The 27608-nt window shown below is 46.3% G+C and overlaps 1 protein-coding gene across 1 annotated transcript; it reads right to left on the reverse strand.

The window, feature by feature from the left end:
- Positions 1-6383: 6383 nt before the first annotated feature.
- LOC8042129 (probable tRNA N6-adenosine threonylcarbamoyltransferase, mitochondrial) lies at positions 6384-26400 on the reverse strand. Its single transcript, XM_029995471.3, has 8 exons — positions 26074-26400; positions 25913-26012; positions 21312-21469; positions 20368-20497; positions 16522-16732; positions 10670-10949; positions 10030-10104; positions 6384-6669 (listed from the first exon to the last, which is right to left on the reverse strand). Exons 1-8 carry the CDS (start codon positions 26307-26309, stop codon positions 6591-6593), a joined length of 1269 nt encoding a protein of 422 aa, XP_029851331.2. The 5' UTR covers positions 26310-26400; the 3' UTR covers positions 6384-6590.
- Positions 26401-27608: the final 1208 nt, after the last annotated feature.

Here is a 27608-nt window from a genome sequence, read left to right on the forward strand (position 1 = left end):
TGCTTCACAATTATCACGAAATGCACTTCAAAAACGCATTTTAAGCAGCTTCTTTTTTCTTTTCTTTTTCGCGTGCATTCCTTTTTAGGGCAGTTATGCAGGGGGAGTGATGTCTTGGACTGCACAAAGAACATTCCCTAAACGTTAAGTTGTTTCGTATCCTGCGTGTCTACACTCATGTTATAGTGCTCGTGCTTTTTTTTTTTTACATCAAAACTTTTACTTCCAAAAGTCATACCAGGTTTAGCCTGTCTCACGAGTTTTTACTTCTCACAATTGCTCCCAACTTACAGTAACTAGAAGACCAACAAGAAAGCTGAATAGACCTTTCGCAAAGCGCGCAGCGCTGTCCGCGACGCCGAAAGGGATACCGGGTACTCAGGGTACACCCGGTTCTAGCAGATGACAGAGGCGCCTTTGGGGGCGACGACGAATGGCGAAGGCAGGCGATCCGTTGCACTACTTCCATCGCTCTCTTCAGTGACACATGGAAGCAAGGAGCTAGAAGATTTCGCACGCGGCGTTTTGGGACTTTTGCAAAGGTATAATGAAGCCTCTTCATTTTTAGCCAGGTCCCCTTTTGCAGCTGCCCAGCATATGTTCATACATTAATTCATGCAGAGCTCAACATTCTATTTGAGAAAAGAAACCACGTATCCATAATACACTAGCATTCAGTGTATTGATGTTGAGGATTAGTGGTTAATGAACGTCACTTCCAAAGAAAGGGCAAGTAATTATGGTATCAAAAGAAAATAGATATTTAATCATTAATCAATCTTGAGCCAGTCTGGTTTAATTTGTATTTTGAATTGAGCACACAAACTCTCAAGAAATAAATACCATCATTTTCACCACGCTGATGAAGTGTTCACCCGTTCTTCTGTACTGCACTCCACGAGTTACGTCAATGACTTGGTGCAAACCCCCAAGTCGGTGTTTTTAGGTTTCCGTGTTTTCGTAAATAAAATACAAAAACCTTGCCGGTAAAATTTTCTTCAATTCTGATTTATCCGAAAAGCTCTAAATTTCAATGTCACAGTACAAAAAAAAAAAAAAAGAACAGCCCGAAATCGCTGTTGCGTTGCGGATTGTCGAAGAAATGCGTGCATTTCGCGCAGCGATTATATTGTCACGAATGACAGACGATGAGTCAGGAGAATACGGACTGAACTAATGATTTAATGGAGCGAACTTATGCCAGAAACAAGAAAGAAGAATCCAAGTAAAGATTCTCGACGTGTAGTCTTCTTTTTCTCAGCTGCTTTCTCGACTCGAGAAAGCGGCAATGAGCGTCGACGGCGGCAGCAACCAGCGACGGTGCGTCGGCCTAACAGCTGGCTTTTGCGAGAGAAATCAGTGAAATGAATTGGCAATACGGCGCTCGGCTATTAAGCTATGCTCGTCATCTCGAATATTCGACCTAGCGACCTAGAATGTTCGGAAAAATAGCTAGGGCGAGACTGACTAGGCAAGGTCATTCTCGCCTCCTTATCGTTTACCCTCGGGGTAAGAGTGTAAGCGAATCTTCTATATGAACGGGGGAGCGTATCTTCTCGATCATGCACGCGGCAATATATAACAAAGCATGGTGAGTGCAGCCTCTCAGCACTCTTCGGGGGATCGGTGGCCGGGTGGGCTCGCTCACACCAGGGGCACTAATCTAGACACTTGGCGAAAAAAGTCGGCGAGAAATCTCTCGGCTATGATTGGCCGGCGCCAAGGTCAAGTACGGCGTTGGCCAATCACGGCCGCCGGATTTCTCGGCTACCTCTTCACCGAGAGTCCAGATTAGGACCCCAGCTCGGAGCACGTGGAGCGAAAGCTCGCGCTGCAGAATCCATGGATCCTGGGTTCAATCCCCACCCCTGCCCGTTTCGATCTGGATGAGCATCGTACCGGCGTGCGGTCGTGTATCACTACTGCGTGGTGCACGTTAAAGACCTCAGGCTAGCAGTCGTACTGCACTGGCTAAATTGCTTATCTACAGCGAGTGACTCGTCGCAACTTTGAAATGGTTGACCAACTGCACGCTCTGCCTAAATATCCACACAACCCCAATTATTTTTCAGCACTTTTCCGCGGAATGAACTTTCCCGATACCCCTTTTGTCCCTGGTACAAGCAAATACTAATCCTGATAAAAAAAAAAAAAAAAAAAAAAAAAGCTGCTTTCTGGAAAAAGGGTTTATAGCTAGGACCAGGGTGGCGAACCGAAACTCTTTTCGGTTACGGTTCGGGTTACGGCTTAAACATTTTAGTTCGGTTCAGATTTCAGCTCCGGGACAAAATAAATAACGGTTCAAACCGGTTTGAACCGTTCGTAACGGTTCAGCTAAAAGCCAAATGTTTAATATTTATTAAATTGCTAATATTTGAAGGATTACAGAAAGGATAGAAAATATAACCGTTACGAGATCCCCCCCGTTTATTTACTGATATCGGACAGCTAAATAACAATTCTTTACGGAGCAGTTGCAATTAAGGGAAAACTCAGTGTGCATGAAGAACGTACGCGCGATGAAAAACGACATAGCCATTTCGTTGTTGTGCATACATGTCATGCCATACAGGGGCGACCACACCGTACGCATACGGGCCGGTGACATGGTAAGACGACTGCGCGTCGAGAACGGCGTGGCAGGCGGAAGAACGGAACCGCAGTCCGTGTGCCTCCACAGATCTCCAAATCCGTTAGCTGGTTGCTCCCAGGGAGTCCGAAGCGCGCACCTGCACGCCGGCCGCGTGACGTAACACCTAGCAACCGAGGTGCAGTGGGTGACAGCGGGGCTAGGGCGTACTTGGGCACTTGGGCCGCCGGCGGGGCGCGTCGAGGCGACGTGTACGGGCGACTCAAAGTTGGCTAATATTTTCTAATGAGCCATCCACAAACCGTCGCCGCAAAGCGGCGTGAACGGGAGGTCCGGGGTAGACTGACACGCGTCCGTGATGCACTGGCCGTCCCCCACTTTGCGGGCGATCTTCGGTTGCCGCTCGAGGGTTGTGGCGTCATCCCGTGGAAATGTTGCAAACTCTATAAACGTGTGCTCCAACCACGTCCAAGGTCAGCGCATGTACCAAGGCACTAATGCTAACGCATTAAAACAACAGGCTGTTCTGCAAAGAAGCTTTGTCATGAGTAGTCCTCAGTCTTCACTTTCCTTACAGATTTCGGACTATGGACATAAGGAGGTTCACCATTCATCTCGCCAAGTTTTGTTCAGGAGAACGGGTCGTTGTAATTATGGGTCTCAACAAAGGCCACTGGTCTAGTTTTCAGTTTAGACTTCGTAGAGGAAGGCGGGGTTGTGTTTTTATAACACTGGCAGCTATAATACTATTAGGAGGGAGGGGGCAGCTAAAGGTTCACTCACCAGTCCACTCCGTGCAGCGGCAGTGTGGAGCGGTGAGATAGCGTGGGAGGAAGGAGCTTTCCAGAGACTATGTCAAGGATCTTAGTGATTAGAAAGTATTGATGCTTATTAAAGCAAGACTCACTCTGCATTAAAGCAACACTCACTCTGCATTGTGAGACAGATAGTATTATTAGTGGCAAGTGCATGAACGCCTTATACAGCTGAAGAGATCATGTAATAGAGGTAAGTGCTTATGAATTTAGGGCAGGTTTGTGTGTGTACAAAAAATTTGTCTTTATATTGAAATTTAAAAAAAAAATTAAGCGGGGCTTTCCGAATTTCGGAAAATAGGGAATCTATCATAAACTCTTATAAACTCCGGCTAAGAAATGAACTCCGAAAAACACCCTCCGAATTTCACGATAAAATAAACTCAGAAAGCACGGAACCCAGACATAGCCTATCCCTATGAATATTCACTGTACTTGTGTCGCTGCAAGTTCAAAGAAGAAGTGTCGTCGTTCCTTTGTCCTAAGCGTGTTATTCCTTCTGTCATCTTCGCCTTTAACCTATCCCTAACTTGAAGCTTGGCACCAAATCATTATTTCGGTCTGCAATAAAATGAGAAGACAAAGTGAAGAATCTGTGTGGTTTACACATCCTTCGCGCTAGAAGGATGTGTAAAGCACACGAGTAACAATAAAACATTTATTTCGCCATCTGGAGCACTGTGATTAAGGACTAGGGTTAAAAATGATGCACCCTGCAGTCTCAGAGACCCTGACTAAAGTCACCCTTGTTTAGGCGCGCGCTAACAAGTTGTTTCACACTTCTCAATTGCTATGGACTAACGCTGCAATAGAGTATGTCTCGTTCATAGAATTGCGCGAATATTCAAATATTAGTTTTGAATAATACACTATTTGATATTCGCTTAAAGGTGAACTGCGATATTCGTATTTTTCGAAGCGTTGATTGCGGCGTGGGCGCGCTTCTTGCCGAGCACCGGTACAGTGCAGAGAAGCAACACCCGCAGAGCTCGCTTCCATGGGTGTTGCTTCTCCGCGGTAAACTGGTGTTCGGTAAGAAGAGCACTCAACGGGGCAAACCTGCCGTGATCAACGCTTCGAGAAGTACCAACATTGCAGTCGCGCGCTTAGTAGGAAAGCACACTATCGAAGCAGGGTAATGCACGCACACGCACGCCTCGTGTACTTAAAAAGAAACCAACTTTGTGTATCTTTATATCTACACTACAATAAAATTTCCAAAAATAAACTGCAGCTATTTTGCGAGAGAACATGTTAAATGGATACTGAACCGAAATTTGGATTTCGCAAAGTAAGGCTGCAGAACTGTTGAACGGGACGCTACGAACCCCAAAACGTCACTCGTACACCGATATCTCAAAACGGATGGCCGTACTTTTGGAAAAGAAGGGCGCGATCAAGCGAGTTATTTGACGTAACTGTTCTCCGGGAGAATTTGAGAATGAGGAGAAGCGGCCTCGCTTCTCTCCTCCTCGCTTCGGTTCATCAGCTTGACGGGACGTAGCGAGGAGGAGAGAGAATGGGAATCGTGACGTGCCTTGTCTCGTCGGCCTCGTCGGCCGGGTTCAATCGCGCACTTCTTTTCCAAAAAAAATATGGCGATCCATTTGATATATCGCCGTATGAGTGATATTACTTGGTTTTGCAGCATCCGCCCGGCCTTGTTTAGTGAGCTCGAAATTTCGGTTCAGTATCCCTTTAAACAGAGATGTCCTGAAAACCTACGTTCGTTATTCATGACTTTTTTTTTTCTCATAAGTTTGAAATATAAGAAAGGATATTTGCATACAGCAAGAGGATTTATAAATCCTCCCGATTAGGTATAGCCTTTCTATAGGATTCATTGCATATCAAATGTTTTGTTCATTTGTCATTACATTGTAGGCATTGGACTTTTTGAGTTCACAGCCCATAAATCTGGATTATATTACAATTCACTTGGCTTAGAAATAAAAAAAAAAAAAAAAAAAAAACCTCACAAGTTTAGGTGGGTTTTCGTATAGGCATGGTGTGGTTGCGGAAGGCTTGGAAAATCTATTCGATATTTGATCCGAAAATATTCCATCCAGAACTACTATTCACTTCTAACTCAAAATCTTCTATTTGCACGTGCCTACGTAAATATGGAGCCTGTTAACCTGGATACCTCGCTATATAGACAACATTTGCGGGGACGAACTGGGTAAATATGTGCATATCTGTGTTGTTAATAGGGAAAACTCGCCTTATGAGGGCTTTATGTAAGTAACAAAGCTGTCCATATTAATGAGAAATCCCTTTACAAGACACTGTTGGCACAAACATGACATTGCCACTTTTTCGCATTTTACTAAGACAGAATATTCACGGAAGACAAAATTTACCGCTCAGGTTACTGCACTTAGTGGTGACTTTCCACCACACTAGCAGAATTTATGGCAATCATTTCATTAAAAGAAAAAGAAAGGAAAACAGGCATTTGAATGTCTGCACTAACAGTGTCGCACATTAGCTTCGTTCGATTTACCTGAACCTTCTGCACTGGTGCAGAAAAGTGCAGGACAGTCTACTCCTGGTATATGTATTGAGATACGACCGGAAGTACATCGCCGTACACTTTTCTGCAACAGCGCAGGTCACTCGACCGAAGCCAGTGTACTTTATTGTAGGCAGAAGCAGTGAACTGCAAAAGACAATAAACTGAAAGTATCTTTTAAGACCTACAATGCACTAATTAAGAGGGAGAAATGGCCCTTGCAAAAAAAGGAAGACATATGTTGCCTTTTTTTTAAACTTTTTCCCACGGATATTCTTGTAACGTCCAATTAATTTTTATTCATGCCTAAAATTAGCTTTCTGGTGCCTATGACCACATATAGTCTCAAGCTTTGAGAATGGACAAGTGGACAGGTCATACCTCCTGGCCCAGGAATCCTGCAGGATGAAAGATTATTGGGCAGCACTGCTCACGAGATAAGGTGAATCACAGACCACTAAAACACTTTTTTACACTCTCTCCAGTTTTTTTATTGAGAACTGGCACAAAACAGTCCTCTCCATTCCTTTGGTCAATGCTCGGATGTTTTCTTTTCGCAGCTGGTGACAGTGCATGCCCACTTCCACCATGGTATTGATGGCATTCTGGTGCTGAAGTGAATGTTGACGTCTTGAGCCGTAGCAAGCTCGGTGCAAGATGAGGACTCTTATCAGACGCTCAGCTTGATCTTATCCAGCTTGATGGATGCCTCAGCGACGGATAATGAAATATCCACTCCCAGGGGGCACCTGTTGCAAGAGTGTGAATCTCGGAATGTGCTTCAAGGTTAAGGCAGAGAAGCAGCTTTTTGTTGCAGTTAGACTCAACCCTTCTTCAACCAGAAGTTGAAAGCCTCTTTTTGTAGAAGTTGGCATTTGATGGCATATTGTTTGTTGGGTTTTAGTCAATAAAAACGACCAGTTCTAGATGGCAAGATATCCTAGTAAACTCGCAGCAATAGAAATACATGGGCACTATTTTCTCTTGGGGGAATAGGGGGGGTGCATTCTTGGGTCCCCATGACCGCTATAAAATTTGACCATTAAAAATAGTTAATTGCATAGAAATTTTGAAAGTTACAATTGTAGCCCTTTTTTTGTGCAATGTGAGTTATATTTTGATAAAAACGTCATATTTTTGGATGTAGGAGACATAGCATAGCAAACATGGTTTGAAAACACCACCCAAAGGTGTCCCCCGATGTCTGCTCCAAGGTGCAGAAAGAGGGGCGTGTCACAATCTTTTATTCTATTTTTAATAGGGAAATCAGCTGCCCATGAGTGTGTTTTCGTGTTTTATTAAGATGCTTAGAGCCTGCAGATTGAGTTATCAGCCTAAATAGAGAATTTCAGAATCCACATCAGTGCCCCTGTAAGAGAAAATCGGAGCCTATATAGCAGAAAAATAAAGGCATGACTTTTCGTGCCCCCATATGTGTATTCCTACCATTAAAAATTGTATCGCCATCATCGTCTCTCTGTTTCTGTGCCTATAAACAAGAATTGCTTATTTCTTCCAGTTTCATAGCTTGGAAAAAAAGGGAAACTGGGAAGATTAGAGTAAGTACCTTATTTTCCAACTAATATGAATATTGCTCAATTATTCAATATCCACTACCCCCGTGCTCGGTTCCAAAAAGATTAACATCTTCATAACCATAAAACTGTATACCGATAAAATAGTATTCCATATTCTAAGTGCAAATACTTTACCATTCTTAATCATTTTTAAATGTCACTAAGAACCGAGTTTTTGGAAGTACTTCAAGTATTCTTGTACATAGACTATATTTCATTCACCCCTAAACTAAGAGTGCAGTGGAAGCTATGTGCTTGTTGGGCCAATCACGCGTCTTTCTTTGGCTAAGCGATCACGCTCCCGCTTGTACCCACGCAGAGAGTGGAGTCGCGCGATGAAATGGAGGCGTTTGATTGGTCCCATGAGCACATAGTTTTGATTATTACTTGTATTCTATTCCCACTAGATTTAAAGAACATACACCGTATAGTGACACAACCATATGTCAGTCAAAATTTTGTTTAGATCAGAAATCCCGAAGTGGGGATTTGGCCTCTACTAATTGAATTCAAACCGTGCTGCCGTGGAGAAAGAGAAAATGATCAAACTACCGGAACACTTCAGTTTGCTTACAGTTTTTATTCGGTCTCCGGCTTCATTAGTTTGTTTTGCCGTTCGCTTAGGTGCAACAACTTTCTGCCGCTCACCATTTTGCTTGAATTCGTGCCTTCAGAGCATCTCAAAAGAGCTTTTTTCATCGCCCTCTTTGCGAGGAGCAGGACATCCTAGTTTTAATACCTGCTATAAGATGAACCTAGTATATCAGAAATCTTTTGTTTGCTCCACAAACAAATAGACTTGCTATCGTATAAATATGGCACTGGTACCTGGGAATATATGCTTCTCCTAATTTCCACGGGAAATACAACAGCTCAATTCCAAGCACACTTCTCAGGCTCATTCTGCAACAAGAAACTGACAAAAATGCTCAGCTCAACATGCTAAGATTCCGCTTCTTATAAAAAGAAAGGCAAGTTACTCTACCACGTTTTTCTTTTTAAGTAATGAGGTTACTTTTTATTTCATTTAGTATTTTTGCTTCATCATACATGTTAGACATAAACAAATGGAAACTAAAGCTGCCGTTAAAAAAATATTCATCCTGATCCTCCGAATCAGCACAGAATCTGTATACTGCAGCATTCTTTGGTGCCCGTAACGGGCGTTGCAGATTTCTTTTTTTTTTTTTTCTTTTTTTGGATACACAGATAAAAACTGTGAGAGAAAGGAGGAGACAAGCCAGCGTGCAGAGACATCAAAGCACTAAGCTCTAGTTGGAATGATTAGTAGGTGGAGGCAATGCCAGCTGTCTTTGTCTATCGCTGTTCAAATGCATTCAAAAGCCGAACGCCGCTCCTCCTTTGGTGCCAACATGCCAACACTGCTCCTTTGGCACAGTGGTACCGGTAGAGTGTAGGGCTTGTAATCATGGGGTTGTGGGTTCAATTCCCATCAGGGTGCATTCGCGATTTTCTTCCTTCTCAATTATGTGTTCTTTTCTATAGATTGCTTCCTGAAGTATCTGTTACGTGTTTCGTAACAGTTTCCACGGCATTACGTCACACTTTCCCCGAGGATCGCAGCCCTTGAAAACCCTTTCGTGTTAGAGGTACCAATCCTCCGCTTTTAAACCAAGCACCAAGGTCGACCGCTGGCAATTTGAAGTAGATAAAATAGAAGGGAATGCCAAATTCGAAGCGAACAATCAAAAGTCTGGGGTATTGTATGGCCATAACCACTGGCTACAAAAAAAATGGGGGAAGTGCAAACATTCTGCTTTCAAAGCTTCAGTTGACTAACCAAAATAGAACCTTAAAGAGAAGTCAAATTTTCTATCTCGCAACTCAACAATTTCTTTTCATGTTTTTCTTTCTTTCTTTTATTACATTGTCTGAAAAATCTAAGGACAAAAATACTAATTTAAGCATTAAAAGAAGAAAAACGGTTTCTTCCATAAAGTGTCACCTGTTGAGGAAACGAGAATCAATTGAAATCTCTTTTGTTTTAGGATGCACATATAAGTATACCAGACATCCTAATGAAAAGATTCCTCGTCAAATTGTATAGATTTGACGAGGGATTCAACAAAAGATAAATCTGCTAGAGAAACGGTGTCTTCTTCATGGTGCAAAACAAAAACAGCTGTCATTATGACAAGTGCGTGGACAAGATTCTGTATGTACTGGTGCTTTAATGAAAAAAACATCACTGTTCAATGGTACTTGCGTTCAGAGCGACAGCATTCATATGAATGCATATATAATGGCTCATTCCTTTTAATCGCACAGCTGCTTGTGCCACTTTGAACAGCAGTGTTAACACTGCTGCTAGCAAATGCAAGATGACAATGTGCCAACACATAAAGTTGTTTTGTTGTTCAGCACTAAAACAATGTGCAGACCCAATGCTTTTTGCAACACTGAGCTGGGCATCCTTGCAAGATTTTACAACAGGCAAAGTAAGCTGCCTTCCCCATGGTTTTCAAAGAAACCACTTGTTACTACAGGACAATGCAGTAAGCATGCACTAACCTGGGAGTGATGTCTAAGGAATCAAAGTTTTCAGTTACGATGCCAGATGCTGCCCTCCAACGCTCCACTCCATTCCTGGAATGTCAAAGAAGAGACAACTTATTTACCCTGAAGAAATTTTTCTCACCAAGAACAGCTACAATCCCATCCCTTAGCTGTAAATGCATAAAACACCAATGACCAATGTCTCATCCAAAGGTTCGACTCAAGCTGCCTTAGACCAGATTTTGGCGTTGTCAAAATTGAGCGGAATGTAACCTCTACTTCGTTTCACTCCTCAGTGGACGCTACGAGCCATCCCAGCCGATTCAGCACTGTGGACAAAACACATGATTACACGCCCGGCGAGTCGTGATGCCCTTCCAGGAGGTCACGTGACACTCACGCAGCATTATGTCGACTTCAATGGCTCGTAGCATCTGCTGCTGTCCATTGTAAGGTGAAACAGAGTAGAGGCAATAGGAGGCAACAATATGTGAAAGTATAATTTGCCCGTAAGCTAAGCTTCCATACTTTAAAAATAACACTACCTCCTTCCCACTGTTACACCCCATCTTCGCATTAGAGAGGATGCAAAAAACTAAAAGAAGATTCTTCGTAACACAGCCGACGAGCCACAATGCCAATCCACTAAACTCACCAGGCAATCATGAGTCCATTGTCCGAACACAGCTTGGGCAGCGTGGGGACGTACGCCACGTCTAGCTTCTCGCACAGCTGGGAGAGCAGGCGCCCCAGGTAGGCGTTGGCCGCCACACCCCCCGCCACCACGAGGGTGGGCTTCCCCTCTGGAAGCAGGCCCTGCTGATCGCAGAAGGCAAGGGCGCGCTGCGTACGCCGTGTAAGGTGGTAAGCCACTGCGTGCTGCGTCGAGGCACACAAGTCGGCGATCTCGGGTAGCAGCGCGTCTGCTTCCAACCCTGGAAGGCAGGAAAAATTGCCCGGCATTAAAACATTCCATCAAATGCAACAAAGGTGTGACAATAATGCGGTTTTTAACGGGGCGGCACCACTAGTTGTCGGAATGGTGTGTGACGTGACACAAGGCGAAGCAATTACAAGTGCATAAAAGACTTCTCTTTTTCTTCATCCATGTACTTCTTTTTTGGGGGGACATTCCATCACTTTCCCCAGATGCCGTCGTGCGTACAATCTGACCGCAAAATGCCTCCTCGCCTACTGTACTCCGTCCCAGCGTAACTTGGCAACCGACGAAGGCTACTGTCCCAGTGTGCTGATCAGCGAATCAAGTGAGGCAGACAACAGCGTCTCAATGAAGTACTCTCCTCCTACAGAGATCTGATACCTGCTTTGATCTGTCACCATGATTGGCTCAAGGGTGCTGTAGTGTTTGCTTTTTGCCAAGTTGCAGTGAAACGAAGTGTAGATTACTCTATTAATACACAGTTCCTATCCTACTACATAGCCCCTGTCCCTATGCAGTGGAGGTGGAAAAGAGGAGGAAGTCTTAGTGCATTCTTAGTGCACCCCCCTTTTCCATGTGGCACTATGCCATTGACTGTGCATGCTACGACTTCAAACCAGCAGCTGGGCATCATTGCTGACACACTCCCCCTTGGACTTCCTACGGCGCGACTGACACATGAGCAGCGAGGCAGCAAGCTTTATCTCCAAAGTTTTATAATACAGTTCATACATAAGTTCAGAAGCAATCATTTACATTTGTTTTAACAACATTAAATAGTCATATCAAGGCAGTGAAGAACATACTGTTTCTTCATCGCCATCATCATCATAAGAACATCACCACGCACTTCGGATGTAAGGAGCAGATCTCTCAGCTAAAGCATATAGAAAGCAGTCCAGCTGGTACGGTGGCAGGGCATCAAGTTGCGAACCACGAGGTTTTGGATTTATTTCCCTTTGGGGGCGAGTACAAATTGGTCTACTTTCGAGCAAGGCCCTGTGTACATTGTTTTGCTTATGTTGCCAAGATAACAACACACGCTGATGGCATGCCTTGCCATGAGATACGTGCAGACACACTCCCAGATGGACAGACAGACAAATTTCTGGGATTGAGGCCCTCAGTGATAACTAGGGTTGTGTGTTTTCGGTAAATACCGTTAAACCCCCAAAACTAACCCCTCGAGTAGGTTTGCTCTTGAAATCAAAGAAAACAAAAAAAAAAGGACGCCGTTTCTGGATGAGAAAAACTCGAGCTTCACGGGAAGAAAATTTTTGTCTACAGCTAACTTTCTGATAACTTGGAACACAGCGCCCAATGAAGTGTCCGCAAGGCTTCTTCTTGCTTCAGAATGTTGCATTATATCTCTTTTCTATTTTTTTATCGGTATGGGAATGTTTTCTAAGTATTTGGGCCATGCATATGTGCCCTGGAAGTTGGGAAATCCCATGTCCATGTCCTATTTTCTTCAACATTAGTCTCGAAAAACCCCGAATTTTTGTAAGACACAGAAAATTTATAATAAAATAACCCTAAACCTGTGCAGAAAAATAAACCCCAGAAAAACAGCCCCAAATAAACCAAAGCTCTCAGAACGAAACCCAGTGGTATATCTGAATATTATAAGAGCTATGCAGAGTGCAAGCGCCCGCCTTACACACCATGCAAGCAGCACCACCACAGAACTAGCAGCGATCCCCGCTTGCCCTCGAGGCCGTTCAGAAAGGCAGCACCAGGGGCAGCAAGTGGGTAATCTTGCGCGACTCACAAGCCGCGCTCTCCATGCTAGATAACTTGGAGGGGGCACCACCACTGGCACGAAGAATCGCAGCAAAAGTGACGGCATTGGAGCAACTCGGACACCAGTTCAGGTTTCAGTGGCTGCCAAGCCACTGCGGCATCAAGGGAAACGAGATCGCTGACCAGATAGCCAACTTCGCCCATGATGAGCCTTCTACGCCCACATCTAAGGTGCCCCCGTCGCGGACGCCAAGCTCCTTGTGGCGAGGGAGATCACAAGTCAGCACCCAGACGCAAGGATGGCACAAGGCGGCCACCCGGCCCGGCTCCCAGCATGCATGAACAGGGCAACGACGGCTGTCTTCCACTGACTTCGGACGGGCAGCGCCCTCACCCCCGCATGGATAAACAGGATGAGAGCCTCTAGGAGTCCAGACTGCAACACCCGTGGGACTCGCGCAGATGACGTCCATTTCCTCCTACAATGCACCCTCTACGACACAGAGAGAAGGGCACTCCAGGAAGAGTACAAAAAACTCAACCTACCCTACAGCTCTATGGAGGAGATCATCAGACCACGAGGCATAAACTGCAACAAAAAGAAGGCACTGAAGGCACTGGAGAACTACTTGGACGAGACAGGATTAATCTCCCTCCTCTGAAGAAAACAGCCACAAAGAGAGAAATGGTGACAACAGCCTTTCCGACAGACTGACTCATCAATGCTACTCCCTGTAGTCGAACTAAATCAGGCAACTACCCTCTTTCGCTTACATCGGACTTCCCCAATCCCCATCTAGGCGATTGGAACCTATTCAAACCAGCCCCGCCAATGGCTACGACCATCACAGACCCCCTGCCTGTAAATAAGATTTCGACGGTTAGAGAAAGACGAGAAAACCCCTGCCCTTCCCCTCTCTTCTACTCCCCGTTTTCCCCTCTTTATTTCCTGAGAACCCTTCCCTCCGACTAAGACATGGGCGTCTAAGTACGCCCCAACAACAGTCGGTTTCCGAATCGCCCTCCCCAAAATGCATACTACAGTGTAGACCGCATATAACGTATGTCGCGGGAGTCGCGAAAATCCGCAGTATAAGCGGTACGGCGCTATAACCAAAACATCAATTTTTCAGGCCAAAATACATGCCATCAGACAACTTACCTTCGTAAAACAATTTATTTTGTGGTAGATGAAAAATAAAGCTTAGTTTGAGGAAAGTCTTTTTTTCACCAGACTAATACACTTCTCTCTCAAGTGTGTCACACATTTTGAAAGAAATGAGCGACTTTTGCCTGGCGCAGCCTTTTAACGGCGTCGCGGGTTGCCGACGGACGTTGTGAGCGTTCAGGATTGCTAACCCTAATCACTTTTCTCCGGTGATGAAAACGCGTAAAAATTCGCATCCTTTAAACGCTACGCGGCAGTAATACCTTCAACTTGAGCACAGGCATGAAATGCTCCAAATAAGAAACCCAGGCGACGTTCGAAAACACAAACGCTTAGAAATCACCACTGTAGTCGAAGTAAACAAACACGACGACACGGGCGTTTCTGCCGTCTTGAGAGTGCCGCCACAACATTGCCGCACGAGTAGGTGGATCTTCCCTTCTAGTACGTGCTGGGTTATCATAGCGACACACAACGAAAATTCACAGTCAAGGATAGCGCTTTTACGCGGAACGATGAGCTTCCACCACGCCGTCTACGTCGACGATCACAACCGACGCCATGTTTGCGGAAAGAAGCAGCCGGCTCGCGACCGGCATGCGATGCGCGCGAACACTTCTCCTCGACCTGCGATTGGTCTGTCGTTGCGGTTGTTTCCAATGCAGCGGAGGGACGCACGAACGTGGACGACACGTGCGTGCGTACCCCCGTCGCTATGGCAACTGAAGCCTCTCTCTTCGCTTCTCCCCGCTCCTTCTAGCAATCTCCTTGCCCCGCGAGTGCCGCTTGCGGCTCGCGCTGTTATCTAGCGTCGCACAGGGAAGCGTGCTCGCTGCGCCGGTCAGTCTGCGCGGTCGCCGGGCTGTTGCAGAAACCGCACTATAACCGGTATTTCCCTTTGTGCGCCTGCATTTTAAGCGGTATGTAATTACATGGAGTTCTATGGGAGGCGAACCGGTGGTTTAACAAAGCCGCGTTATACCCGGTCCTGCACTATAAGCAGTTACGTTGTAAGTGGTCTATACTGTACTACTGTCTGCTTTTTGACCAGGAGTTGCAGTGACATCAGAATGCCAAGCTCTGATTGGCTCCGATAGGAAGGTTAGTGGGCAGATAGAATTGAGAAAACTAGAATTGAGGTCTACCCACAGTCCCTCCGTCAGAGCCAATCAGAGCCTGGTGTTCTGGCGTCAGTGCAACCCCTTTACAAGAAGCAGATGAACTTGGAGTCCAATTAGTGTGCACCCAAGCACTTAATTTCATTGTTCTCCAGAATACACACACCCACATGCAGTACGAGCCACAATAACCTATCTGGTCTTTCGCTACGACTGCAGTCCTCACAATTCCCATTTGCATCGAGTAGTTCGGAGACGAATCTCTAAAGTTTAAAGTTCGGGGCACAGTTTAGAACAGGGCATCTTTAAAGGCTGGCAGGTCAGCCAAATAAGTGTGGTGGGCTGCTCATGCTTATGTGCATTCGGTCAATCACCAGACCAGCTACCGAGGGTTGGGTAGCGATAAAAATGTTTGAAAGTATAATTGGGCAGTCCGAGGGGTAGCCACCCTAATAATGCCAATGTCACCTGAAACAGGCAATGGAATGGCAGCACTAAGTTTACAGGGGGAACTGCACAATTATTTTGACAAGACGAGTAGCCTAGAGTACAAGCCCTCACGCAATTTAAGAACTGTTCGAAACCTAGCCTTCCCCCATGAGGTCATTACCAGTGGAATATTTATTGTAACCATCGTTATTTCATACGCTGAATTTCAGCAAGGTGCCCGCCCCTACTTCTTTCGATCTAGATAAGCATGGTAAATGGCAAGCGTTTGCGCATCAATACTGTGTGATGCCCGTTAACCTTACAACAGTCGGCGCAATACATGTATGGTGGTGATTACACAAGTGGCCATGTGAAACTGCAAGCACCGCGGGAGGTGTAGTTATTTTTTATGTCCTTGGCAAACTATAAATGTTATACTCACAAGGTGTTTCACTTCGCTGTGGTTGTTAATGCTGAAATTAAAAGCGCCACGCACGTGATACGTGTGAGATGGTCGCTTCGCATGTCAGCTGCTCTGGCGGTAACGGCAATTGGAGAGCCGGCTCTTCCAATTCAGACTTTTAACGCTTCTAAGAATTTAATTCGGAGGATGAGAGCTCAGTTTACCGCACGATAAAAAAGCTCTGTAAAGTAGCTCTGGTTCAAAATCTGAAACTAACAGAATGTCGGGGAAACGCAAGCATCAAAACGAAACCAAACAAAAGAAAGGTGACAGCTTTTCGCCTTCAATATTTCTATTTGATACTTCTAAACCTAAACAGCTTGCAAGTATTGTATGTACTCCTGCTAGATTATTTTTTTTTATACTATTTCTTTGGAAACAAAATCCAACTACTGGGGAAACATCTTTCAGGAAAAAAAAAAACTCGACCATCGAAGGGAAGTGTTAAAGAACCCAGGCTGGCTGTCATACTGCACTGGCCAAATATTGCCTCTACAGCGGAAGCCAGTGTAGCCACAACTCGAAGGCAGACCGACCTTACACCGTCTGCACATTAATGTCCAATTTGCTTCAGCTTGACTTTCAGCAAATCTAATTTGCCCCACTTTACCCTCACCGCAGGTGGTGACGACATAGTAAAACCCACCGTGTTCCTTCTCCAGCGCCTCTATCTTCCTGTAGACGGAGTTCTTGAGGCCCGAGAAAGAAAAGTTGCACGTCCGGTAGCTCGTCAGGGGCTCTGGGAAACGGTAGGCCAGAGGGTTTCCACTGTCCCTCTCAGCCAGGAATTCCAGGGCACGTCCCCCGCTCAGTCCCCGGCATTCCGGAAGGTTGGAGAGCTTCAGCCTGCGAGCAACCTGACGCAATGCAACAATGCTCTTTACATGAGCTGCCAGTGGAATGATGACTGAGGCAGTTTCTGCCATAGCAAATTTTGTCACCACAAGCGGCATTGATCCATGTGGGAGTAAAAAAAATCTTTTTAATAAAGTATTATGTAAAAAAAACAAATTTTTCAAACATAGTTTCAATTTTTTATAGCAGATATATAGCACCTTTCATGTGCCATTTCAATCATTCCGAAATATTAGATCTCTAAATCCCTAGATCTCAAAATCTTTATCCCATTAGATCTAGGGATCCTTATCTCTTGAGATCTAGGGATCGCTAGACCCCTAGATCTCAAAATTGTCTATATTTTCGACAGGTCTACCAGGTTTGGTAGAAGAGTAGTTGCGTGCAGCGGCTTTCTTCCTGGCGGCATCTCCAAACCCCCCTTTGTCCGTTGGGTTCCCCGAGCGATCCGATGGGTCGACTCACAACGCCGGCAGTACAACTATGGTGCTTCAGTCTGTCCCTAGGAGAAAACATTGCCATAGCGTGGCACAAAGATTCCAGACCAATCAAAGAATTGTGGCATAAGTCGGTCGCTATAGTCCACACCTCCAAGAAAGTCAAGCCTGCAGCACTAGATTTTCTAAGTCACCTATCGGACACCGGTGCAAGGCTCAGGTTGAACACGAGTGCTGTGTTGCCATTCAAATGCGACTTATATCCTCACTTACCCTACAGCTTGTCCCGCCCGAAAAAAATTCAGAGGGTTCTTTCTTATTGCAAAAATGAACTCTGCATCGCCGAATGCTCATTCTCCACCCACATGTAGCGCTAGTTGTTGGATTCAGATGCCAAAGTTTGAGAACTAACCGGTACCTCATTCAAAAGTGACGAGTGATTTTCAAAAATTTCAAATGGAAAAATGGCGGCCAACGGAGCTCTCGAACTGCAGAGAGCTGAATGGCGCCAGCTACAAAAAACGGGCAAAAACAGGCCTCATTTTCCCATTGATATTTTCTGAAAACTCACTTATTCTTTTGATTAGGACAAAGGATACTTCTGAAACTTCAGCATCTGGTTCAGACCGCCAGGGCTACATTTGGGTGGAGAATGAGCGTTTGGCGATGCATAGTTTATTTTTGTGGTGAAAACAACCGTGTAAACTTCTTTTTGGGACACCCTGTACAGGATTTTTTTCAGCCAAACGCTGAAACAGTGCTTGTGTCCAGGCTGTGCCCCGCTCTGGTCTCCAGCAGGCGACTTAGAAAATCGGGCACTTCAGCCTTGCTATGTCGGTGTTGCTACACTCCATTCAAAACAAAAGTGACAGGGCGATGCAAGCTATGGGCCCATTGGACCAGACGACTGGCTGTCTTGCACCACACTGTCATGTGCATACTCAAGTGCAGAGAGCTGGCACAGGCAATTGATTGGACTGCCGAGCATCTAGTGGTGGACATTGGCTCCCTGTCGCCATCCAACATGTTCCTATCGCAATATCTGAGCTGCAACAGTTAGGTTGCAGCACAGATAGGCTTAGTTTGACAAAAGATGTTTGTTTGGACACCAAATTGGTGTATGAAAACGTGTTGCAACTTCGAAATCAGCCATACTCTGGCCTTGTATGCTAATCGTTTGATAAACTTTCTTTTTAATACTTTAGCACACTCGTAGACCGGGTGACCAATTCTGCAAAGTGTCACGTAGCAACCGAACGGAAGTATGAAAACAAAGAAGTTAACAAAAAAAGAAAAAGAACAAACCAAAAAAAAAATAAAAAAAACACAAGCAAAAAAAGACAAATGTATAATATGTGGCCATGCAAAATTCTTATAACAGAAATAAAGGCATGTCATTCCAGACTCCGAAACGAGATGTCTAACCTTCACTAATAAAAATTATCTATATTTTTTCCCAAAAAAAGAAAAGGGCATTGTGCTAGCATGAGAGCATTTACATGTTGCACACAAAATTTGGGAAGCACACCTAAAAGAACCATCAAGTTTCTCTTCGTGATTTACGCCCACTTTGTATTGGGTGCATCCAAAGTAAGTCCAGGCTTCGACGAGAACCTCAGTAAGTATAATTATAACGGCGCAACCGTTAGGCAAAGGCAAAGGTGTGAACTGCTAGACCATTTTGTGCATTGCAGTTAATTTTCTTTTTTTATGTGATAGCAGCTCTAAAGGGTACCTACTGTACTCATTGGTTTAGACCCAAGACAGGAGGAGATCATATGTGGCCGGGAAGGGCTGCTGTGGTTAGTGAAAGATGTTTTAACAGGACGGGTGACATCGGTAAAAGACAGCTGCAAACATAAACAGCAGGCACTGTGGCATGAACTGGAGGAGGCGACATAAGCAAATAAAAGCTGTGTAAATCAGGAGCCATCGTGTGGCGGCGTGATGCAAGCGTTTCGCAGGAGGAGCGCGCAGTGGCTCGGTCTTCAGCATGGCACGAGAAAACTGTGCCATGCTGAGGCAGGTCAAGAGCGCCGAGCTCAACGGACTTCTAAAACACGCCGAAATTGCCGAAGCAATGTGCAACACAGCGGTGCGTAGCTTGCGCGACGTTGGGAAAGGCAATGGCAGTCATTGAATTAAGGCACCACTGTACAATCGGCCTTGAAAACTCGGTAGGCGAAGGATCCCAAATGCTATCGCATTACGTCTTATTTGGCAGTTACTTAAAGGGCAACTCCGCTATATTCCGAAGATTTCGGGATAATGATTGATTTTGAATTAAAAAGCCCTAGTAAAACACACTACGTCGTTCGCTTCGCGAAAAATGAGATATATATTTTTAAATCTGATTTCAAACATGAGCAGAAATCGAAACCGAAACTTCGGCTCCGCCCGGCAACATTGGCCTCGGGTCGCCAAGTACATGGCCATCACGTGGTACGAGATGTCACGTGATCCTCGGCCCAACGACGGGCGGGATTGGGGCGGGCGTGTGGCAGGCGCGAGTGTCGTTTGCACCGCACTTTTCGCCACATTTTGGTGTCTACGGCATTCGACAACGTCTGCACAACTGCGGCATAAGTGTGCGCGCACGTGGTGTCCGTAGTGTGGACAAAACTTCGAGAGACAATAATCACAATCGGTGAGACGACGACAGCGGTTGTGACGCGGAAGACAGTGGTAACGGCGGGACCACGGCGGGCGGCCGGACGGCTCCCAAGAAACGCGCTGCGCAGGCGCGTTACGCCAATCACGTGGACACTGCTGAGCGCCGAGAGGCAACGTTGCTGACGTCATGCGCTACGCTCGCCCGGAGAAGTGAAAACAAGCAAAAGGGGGCCATATAGATGGCGTTTAGCTCAATGTTGGCTCCGCCCATGCCGTAGCCTTGACTGCGCTGTTAGCTGCGCCTGAATTCACCCGCTCAAGTCAGCCAATTTCGGCAACTTGGCGAGTTGCAAAGTTTGCCGGGCCGTTTAAGAAACATTTAGACAGAACTGCATCGTAAGATTTTACGTGTGGTCTTCCTAGGCGATACTGAAGAGGATTGCATTGTTTTTTCAAATCCAAAAATGAAGCGGAGTTGCCCTTTAAGAGGAGGCATACATATTTTTTTTGTCTGTTTGTTTTTCCTGCAGATATTCTGCATACATTGTACACAAAAAGATAGCTTGGAGCATCTGTTTGAGCAGCACCTTGTCAAAAGCTTCACCAGGAGCATCGTCCATAGTTTGGCCCAGGAGGAGGAAGTCGTCAATGTCCCGGACAACTGCCAGTTGACAATGGCCTCCAGACACCAGAAGAACGAGGTAAGGGAAGTCCACTCTGCACAAGATATTTTCGTCACTTTTTACACCAGAAGAGTGTCTGCCATTAAAACTCATGCCGACTGCTGAAGTTGATAATCGCATTACAAGAAAGTAATACGGATCGTTTGCCGCCTTGGCCCTGCTTCTTTTCTTTTTTTAATTTTATTAATCTCCGAATCCCAACAATAATCTCGCAAAAGATGACAGTCATAGAGTGTGTTACAAACTAAAGGCGAAACCTTTCGTACACGCAGATTGTACCAAAGAGAATGCAGGCGAGTTTTTCTGAGAATTCCTCGATTATCCAAAATTTCCAGGCTGATTAAGAATTTCTGAGAAATCCACAATGTCTCTGTTTTCTCCATTGCAAGACACCTTCCTTATGCCGCCGATTTCACCGCAGCAGACTTCACAAATGGAAACCAGGAAGCTTTCAAGTGACCCAGGACAGCTCGTAATTTAACCAGTCAAGATTCAGATGGTTCCATTAACTCTCCTTGTAGGCGAAATCGGAAAACTGTAGTCCTTCCAAGCTAACATACTATTACAGTCTGAATTGAAACTGTCATACGAGGGAAGGAAAGTATGGCAATCGGGAAAATCTCGTCTAAGCCAAGTCTCACCGATTACAGCTGCACAACAAAAGAACATGTCCGAGGCTCTTCCTCTTATTCGTAACGCTTTGCACGTCGATACAAATAAAGCTAGCTTCTTTATCCACTCTAGCTCGTCAACAATAACCATCATATCATTTGCAACCTTTGAATGGGTTTGAAGCATGAGCTTTCGTGCAGCACGAAGAGAGGGCGAACAAAGCCGCGACGTCTTACCGCTGCACCAGTCGAACGGCCAGTGCGTGTGCTTCCATGTGGTGGATGGGAATGAGCGGCTTGCCGTGCTTGGCGGCCAACTGGCGGGCAAAGTTGAGGCCCACCAGAAGCGACAGGGACATGCCGGGCCGCACCGTAACCGCAATGGCGGACATCTCCTGCAAGGAGTAAATCCACCGTTTTCGAAATAACGGATGCCACCCGACAGAAAAACTGAGTTCGAGGATTCCCGGAACGAAACGGTGTGTGCCATCAGAAAAGAAGAGGTAAGGAGCTTCATTACTTTATGAACTTGGAGCATGTTCTAACCCAGAATAGGTCTGTAGCTCTCAAGTCTCTAACGGCGCCCCTGGCGAGCAAAGTCGGATATTTCCGGTTCGCATTTTCGGCTGTGTGTCGTCGCGCTCGCCCGGGTCAATATAAATTTGGGAAATTCAACAATAAAAAAGTGAAAGCCGTTTACAACTCCCTGTAACGCCGAATTGGTGCGCAGCTCTTGAGGAGGAGGAGGGAAGGGTACTGAGGGCCACGTGTTCTCGGGGGGGGGGGGGGGGGGTCACGTTACATAAGGGAAAGGGTCACGTGACCCCCCCCTAGGTCACGTGACCTTGGGGGAGGGTCACGTGACCAAAATTTCCTCGCTAGATTTAGCGGGGAAATTTTTTTGCTAGATTTAGCGGGGAACTTTTTTCACTAGATTTAGCGGGGAAATTTTTCCGATAGATCTAGCGGGGAAATTTTTCCGCCAAATTTAGCGGGGAAATTTTTCCGCTAGATCTAGCGGGGAAATTTTTCCACTAGATTTAGCGGGGAAGTTTTTCCACTAGATTTAGCGGGGAAATTTATCCGCTAAATGTAGCGGGGAAATCTTTTCGCTAGATCTAGCGGGGGAATTTACCCATAATGCACCGCAAGGTTACGCCGACATTGACGCCGACGGCGACGCCGCTCAAGCCGGAAACGGGTGCCTAAGAGCTGCGCTCTAAAACTAAATGGGCCAAAATCACTGCTGCCGCCACACTGACTCTCGAAGAAATGCATTAGCTTTTCGTGCAGCGGTTATATACAACAAAGCATGGTGAATGCAGCCTCTCGGCACTTTTCTGCAAGCTGAAGATTCCCGAAATCTCTGTTCTCCATGGTGCAAGCAGATCAGTTCACTAAGCAGGTGCATGAAGGACGGCAGCAACACAGGATTGAATGGTTATAGAGAGTGATGGTGTGACATAACACGAAGCAACCGAGGTGCAGTGGGGAACAGCGGAGCTAGGGAGTAGCTGGGCTGCCGGTAGGGCACTGCGAGGCGGCGTGTACGGCTGGCCCAAGGTGGGTAGTACTTTGTAATGAGCCATCTGCAAACTGTCGCCACGAAGTGGCGTGAATGGGGGTGCCGGGGTGGGCTGACACGCACCACAGTGCTACATCCGCCGTACCCCACTGCGCGGTTCCGAAATTGGTGACGGGGGACGTCGCCGGCGATCTTCGGTTACTGGGTGTTACATCACGGTGTTGCTCCCCGCAACCAGCCAATCCAGCGTGGCCTTCGTTGCTACGCATCATATCGCCATGCCTCTCAAAATATGCACCCCACCGCCACTTGTCCGCGCTCATAAAAGGTGCTTCCTAGCCAGTCTCCACAGTCAGAGGGGCTGTGGCGCCATCCCGTGGCAATGTTGTAAACTTTATATACATCTGCTCAAAACTGGCCCAAGGTTAGCGCATGTATCAGGGTACTAATACTAACACATTATAAAAAGTGAAAAGGAAACCATTTTAGTGTTTTGATTGGATGCTGAAGGTGTGAGGTTTACCATTTTTTCATTGATTTGAAAGACCATTTAGTTCCTCCAAATCTTCCATTAGTGCACGTGGAGAGGTGCCGGAGACGCTGGCAGATGCTTGTATATGTTTGTGAATCGTGCATGATAAGACACAAGGATGCAGCTTGATATCAGCAATAAATGGTCACAGCATCTCTTTGGGGGATTGTCATTGCAGCTCAATGAAGCCAGCAGGATCTAGTTCCCTTGGCAGAGGAAATGCTCGCACTCGCTCAAGTTCACCCCCGAGCATTTTTATGCACCACACAGGCTCCAGCCGGTGTGGCACGAGGCGGCAGCAGGGAGAAGGGGGAGGAAACAGGGAAGATTAGAGGAGTGAGGGCTCTTGCGCAGCAAACGGGCCACGATGGACGCTTGCGGTGGTGACGACCACAACTGGGGAGACAGGCCGGTGATGTGGTCTGGACTAATACCCCGGGTCCTATGCTCGACAGCGATGTCACCAGGATGCGGTGTGGGCTAGCCAGAACAATCGGCATGCAGCATACAGTGGCGGCACACCCCTCCCAGGCTTCCTCGATGACCTTACCGATCCCAAAACCCCCCCGCAGAATGAGCTACTATGCATTGCGGTGTCACATTCATCTGGAAACAAATGACTAGAGAATCAGAATAGAACCTTACAAAATTGGCGGCCCAATGTGGGGCCTGATCTATATTTAGGCTAGCCTTCCGATTCCTAGCCTGTTTCCGGTTGGATTAGGGCATTGCTACCACACTCCTTCTGGGGGCGATCCTCATTGTAGTAAGGCCACACGGGATCCGACATGATTGTTTGTTCAATGAGGAAGCACAAACCTAGACGTTGTCTTTGCTGAAAATCCTTTGTCCCAGTGAGCCGGGAGTTTATTTACCCCTGTAGTGAGGAGCACCTTGATTATCCACTGTTTAGCTGCACCATTGGATGCTGGCAGGTTTATCCTTCAGCCTCTTGATGCCACACAAGTGTTCAATGCGCATGGAAATTACCCCTCCCCTCAAGGCCTGCAGTGTTGGGTGTTCTGTCGACCAAACCACGCCTCTCGTCATCCACGTCCGATGGGTGAGGTGCCAGTTCATTTATTAGGTAATATGATGCACGCAACCACCTTTGTTCACATATCGTTGCAATGTCTTGGATCGACTGCTTTCGATTGCTCGCGTTACAGAGGGTTCACTCTGAGAGTTCGTCAAAACTTCCATTCCTGACGGTGGTTGCACGGACTGCATTGGGAAATTATTCTCGAACTGCATTTTGTCCGGGGAGCTTAACGTCCAAGTTTCGTTGCACACTCACTCCCAGCTGGCCTTGCATGAGCTGTCGGTATGGTTTTGAGTTCTGTGCATCCACAACGTTTCTGGATAAATTTTACGCTCTTGTGGTTCCGACCGCTGTGATGCAGTACCTCGTGGCCAGAGGCAACAGCTTGGGACTAAATACACCCAAGTGTTGCCGGATACACGATGCCTGAATGCATCGGAATTCCAAGAGTCACTGAGTTTCCATGCCCACTTATTAGTGGCTGTGTGTAATGCTCCGCAGTGTCCAGGTTCATACGATTATCCTGTTCCGTTCGTCCCTGCCTGCACAGCCGTAAGGTTGATCCCGCTTAACTGCGTGCAGTTTTTGCCGGATCCTCACCACCATATTGGAGTTTGTGCTTCGGGCGGAAGTCACTCTCAAATTGCTGTCCCCATGCCCAGAGAAGGGGCAGTAAAGTGCTTGCCCTGCATCGCCGATAGGTATGGTATTGGTTCTCCGCAGTATTTGTGTCCACGTTGAGATGGGCGAGCACGCAAAGGGATAACGGATTAGATTTAGGGGGAAAGACGGCTACGTGGGGAAGGAGCTGTTCTCGTGTAGCAAAAAGCTTCACAGGGAATGGACCTTTTTCCAGCAAGCTTCTGAGCACGTGCACACCCTCTCCCCTAACCTTGCTTTCGTTGTCTCCATTTTCGCAGGGCACCATGACTCATGACCAACATTGTCAGTGCCTACCTTTCCACTTATTTAGTCATTTTTTAAGATTCTTTTTCTGGGTACAGGTAGCATGGGGCATAAAAAGCAATGAAAACTGATATCACGGCACAATGTCAATGTGTTTTGACAAGCGGAGTCCTATTGGGCTGCTCTTCTGTTTTAGTTCTGTTTCAACAGTGAAAATAATGATAGGACGGAAAGATTAGAAAGACGACATGGTTGTGCGGCCATCGCCCATTACAACGAATCCCACTGTGCAATCACTACAATGGCTCACTTTTAGTCAAACTCATTCTTGTTAAGCAATGAGGTCTCAATCATAATATATTCTTCTTTTTTTTATTTTTATGCATTACGTTTGTGGCATGCACGTGGAAGTACCCTTGCAGGCTTGCAGTCTCTTGGTGCTCGAGAAGTAAGTAACGGTTAGATTGCGAGCTTGCTAAAGATACCTTCGCGCCGCTTTCTGCTTGCAGCCTTACGGTGCCAGTTGTTTCTGTTTGTCGCTCTAGTGGGACTGGGCCATTACTACACTGAACCACCACCTTGAATAATCAAGGCCTGTCAACAGCCTCTTCCATCTACGCAATGACATCACACTCGGATTTCACCAACTTGGCAATTGGACGCGAGCCCGATGCCGAGCGTCCTTCGAAGCGCTGATTGGACGCGAGGCCCGGCCGAACGCGCTGACACAGCAATCGTGTCCAATATCCGAGTCTGCGCTCGATTTCACTGTGATGACGTTGAAATGCTAGCGCACGGGCTTTGATTATTCGAGGTGATGTCGACTGGCTCACCTCGGCAGGCACCGGACACTGTTTGAGGGCTCGTTCGGCAACGCGGTCAATGTGCTGTTGGTGCAGATCCCTCGCGATCGGGGGGATGATACCGCCATACCTGCGAGAAATGTCCGCATTACTCGAGCCTTCGACATCAGCAACCCCTTCCGTCAACGTACTCGTTGTGCGTCTCGAGTTGAGAATGGCTGGACTCCCCGAGAACGTTGCCCTGGTCGTCGACAACGCCGATCGCTGTATCGTCGCAGCTGGTTTCGATGCCTAGGATGACGGCATTAGATCTGGTGGCCTGGCTTCGAAAAGCTTGCCTGTCGCTTCTCAGAAGCTTTCTTACGTACGAAATGACACTGTGTTTGTTCGGCAGGGCACCGCGCAGCTTCGCACAGGAACAAAACATCACTACTTCTTTCGGCGTGCTGCGTGGTATCAAGAGCTAGAAGCGTTCATAGCAACGACTGAGCCAACTGAGCCACTTAGCAACGATGTATGAAGATAAGTGGATGATATAGATAAAAAAAAATGGAAAGCAGAACTGAATAAAAATATCAGGCGGTAGCTTGCGCCTTCTAGCGAAAAAACTTTTTTTTGTACTTTGGCGGTTTTTTGGGAGTGACCGCCCTGATTAAAAAGGGTTCTGTTGCAACTAGGGGTGTCGCGAACCGGCCGAGGTCGAGTTCGACCAGGTTCGACTTTTTCGAACTTTTCGTGGAAATTTCGACGAACCTTGTATAGAGGTTCGACTCGTGTGCGCATCCGCGACAGGCTGGCCAGTTGGCTTCGGATTGGATCGTAATGGCTAAGGGATGAATTAAGGGCACCGCTGATTGGTTATTTCAGTTAATACAGTACAAAAAAATTAAGCTATTATCGTCTTCAGTGATTAGAATTGGTTTCTTTTAATTCCAATTGTTCATAAAATAAAATAACCCTTTGCATAAAAATAAATTCTCCAAACCTAGACATGCGTGTATTAAGGTCTGGCCACACTGTCCAAAAAGTCGAACCCACTGATCTCAATGACAATAGACTACTTCCATAAAGCCCTGCATGCAACACGGCGCGCGTTGCACTCTGGGAACTAGTTGGCCAGGGAGGAGGGAGGCATGGTTTCGGTTTCGATCGACACGTCGACAAGAGATCGTTTTCTGGTCCCGAAAGCGTCATTTTTGGTCTCTAAACTAACCTAAATTGCCAGACCTCGAAGCTTTAGCACAAGCCCGAGACGTATAGCTTGTCTTAACACATGCTTGTTGTATTTTTGTACTTCAGCCCTCCTCTTAGCGTTCCAATCGAGGTATATGTGGACGAGCTAGTGCTGGGAATCTCGACGCTGCGAAGCTCGGGGATCTTGCTTGTGTACGAATCAACAAGCTATAGCAACCAATTAGTACGCATACATCGAGCTCGCGCCTTTACATTAGTGTTGTTGGTCAGGAAGTTTGTTTGTTTTGCGCATCCATAGACGAAATATTACCTTTTGCAATTACTGTTTTTCTTAATATGCCTGAGTATGCGAGGTAAACCTCGGAGGCGCCATTGAAAAGCTCAATTTTAACACACTTCTTATCTCTTATCTGTACTGACCCGCAGCACTGCACGAAGTGAAGTCCCCACCCCCTTGCTTTCCACTAATATTCAACATCGCGTATGCGCATAGAGTTATCCTGCAATTATATAGGCAAATTCGCGCATACAG

Source organism: Ixodes scapularis, unplaced genomic scaffold (genome assembly GCF_016920785.2).
Source record: "Ixodes scapularis isolate PalLabHiFi unplaced genomic scaffold, ASM1692078v2 PGA_scaffold5__190_contigs__length_132052651, whole genome shotgun sequence".
Classification (NCBI taxonomy): domain Eukaryota; kingdom Metazoa; phylum Arthropoda; class Arachnida; order Ixodida; family Ixodidae; genus Ixodes; species Ixodes scapularis.

Bases quoted from the DNA above. Each gene is read 5' to 3' on its own strand.
- LOC8042129 (XM_029995471.3), bottom strand. From the start codon at position 26,309: ATGTTTTGTTCCTGTGCGAAGCTGCGCGGTGCCCTGCCGAACAAACAC. The intron at 21,470-25,912 runs GTGAGCCAGTCG...TACTCCTTGCAG, and splicing joins AGTGTCCGGTGCCTGCCGAG to GAGATGTCCGCCATTGCGGT. The intron at 6,670-10,029 runs GTTAGTGCATGC...CTCTTGCAACAG, and splicing joins TCCTTAGACATCACTCCCAG to GTGCCCCCTGGGAGTGGATA.